The sequence below is a fragment of the Eurypyga helias genome, unplaced genomic scaffold, assembly GCF_000690775.1.
Source record: "Eurypyga helias isolate BGI_N326 unplaced genomic scaffold, ASM69077v1 scaffold28182, whole genome shotgun sequence".
In the NCBI taxonomy this organism is placed as follows: Eukaryota; Metazoa; Chordata; class Aves; order Eurypygiformes; family Eurypygidae; genus Eurypyga; species Eurypyga helias.
Genome location: NW_010238289.1, coordinates 1 through 1,355, shown reverse-complemented (window position 1 = coordinate 1,355; position 1,355 = coordinate 1). Strand labels below are relative to the sequence as shown.

At 56.5% G+C, this 1,355-nt stretch overlaps 1 protein-coding gene across 1 annotated transcript; it reads right to left on the bottom strand.

Annotated features, from left to right (window-relative positions):
- Positions 1-453: 453 nt before the first annotated feature.
- Positions 454-1,256, bottom strand: LOC104506751 (Abelson tyrosine-protein kinase 2-like; the record flags this gene model as incomplete). Its single annotated transcript, XM_010147808.1, has 1 exon — positions 454-1,256. A coding segment is annotated over one exon (803 nt), but the record flags the coding sequence as incomplete, so codon positions are not given.
- Between the last annotated feature and the right edge of the window lie 99 nt (positions 1,257-1,355).

Below are 1,355 nucleotides of genomic sequence, written 5' to 3'. Positions count from 1 at the left end.
AGCCCCAGCGCCTTTCCTTTGCCGTGTCGGGAGGCAGAAGCACGCGTTAGTGCAGACGGGGGAGGATCTGTAAGGCCGAGTGGCCTGCAGCCACCCCAGTACTCCAGCTATCACGTGTCAAACCCTCCTTCCCAGAGAACCTGCCACCGATTCTCCTGCCTCTCCAAGGGAAGAGCAAGGAACCTCCTTCCTTCCTTCCTTCCCTTGCCATACCAAGCAGATCAGACTGACTAGGTAGGGACAAATACTCGATGTTCTGCCCCTTACAGCTTTAATCTACCCTTCTCCATCCCCATTTTTTGAGATGAACCTGTAAACGTGAGGAGAACTCAGTGATCTGAGGTACTTCACATACTCAAGTATCAGTCTTTCCTTTTGAAAGCATCAGTACAGGAAAAAAAGTGTCCCCTCCCCCCTCCCCGCGTGTGTTTCTCTTACCCAGATTGACAGTAGCTACCTTTGCACCACGTCGCTGATTTCTTGGACGCAAGACAATAAGTTATTAAGGACGGGGTTTGCCCCAGGGACGCCAGCAGCTGTGGAGGACACCTGCAGTTCCTGCAGGCTGAGTTCCAGTTTGCTCACGGCTTCCCGGAAGGCAAATTTGTTGCGCGTATGCGGGATGCAGTCCACGTAGCCTGAGCAGTAATCCAAGAGCTGGTGCCCCGTGTCCACCAGCTGACTGTTGGGTGTCGGCTCGGCGATGGCGCTCGAGAGGAGATCTGCGCACTCCAGCAGCGCCTCCTTGCTGATTTTGTCTGCGGAGATTTTCTCGGCGGCCTGTTTGGTCTTTCTCAGCGCGACTTTTGCGCCAGCCGTGCCGTTGGCCATTTTCACCGGGGAGGTGGAAGACGAGGACAGAGGCACTTGAGGCGGAGGCATCACCGGCCTCCCAGATTTTCCACCAACAGGTGCTGCTGCTGCTGCTGCCGCCTTCTTATTCCCTTCGCTCGATTCCAGCCCGTGCTGCGCTCCCGCCGCGTTGCCCAGCTCTTCTGCTGCGTCTGAGCAGGCAGCTGGCTGTTGTAGGAGCCTCATCACTGGGGGTGGAGGTGGAGCACACTTTGGTTTTACCCGTCTGGGCCGGTCCCTGTCGCCGGAAGAAGTGACCTGATGCTCGGATAAGAGCTTAAACTTATTCCCCTGAGAGTCTGTGCCAATGAGCTGCACGTCTGCTGGAGCGTGTTTCAGAGTGGGTGAGATGAGGACTGGCACTTTGTGGTTATGAGTGGTTGGAAGTATTGCTGCAGCCTTTACTGGAGACGGCCACCCCAGTCTCTCGCCATCCTCAAGGGCCCCTTGTCGCGGGCCGCTGTTTTTCTCTTTGCCCTTAGGAGCTGCTGCTAGCCCCGGAC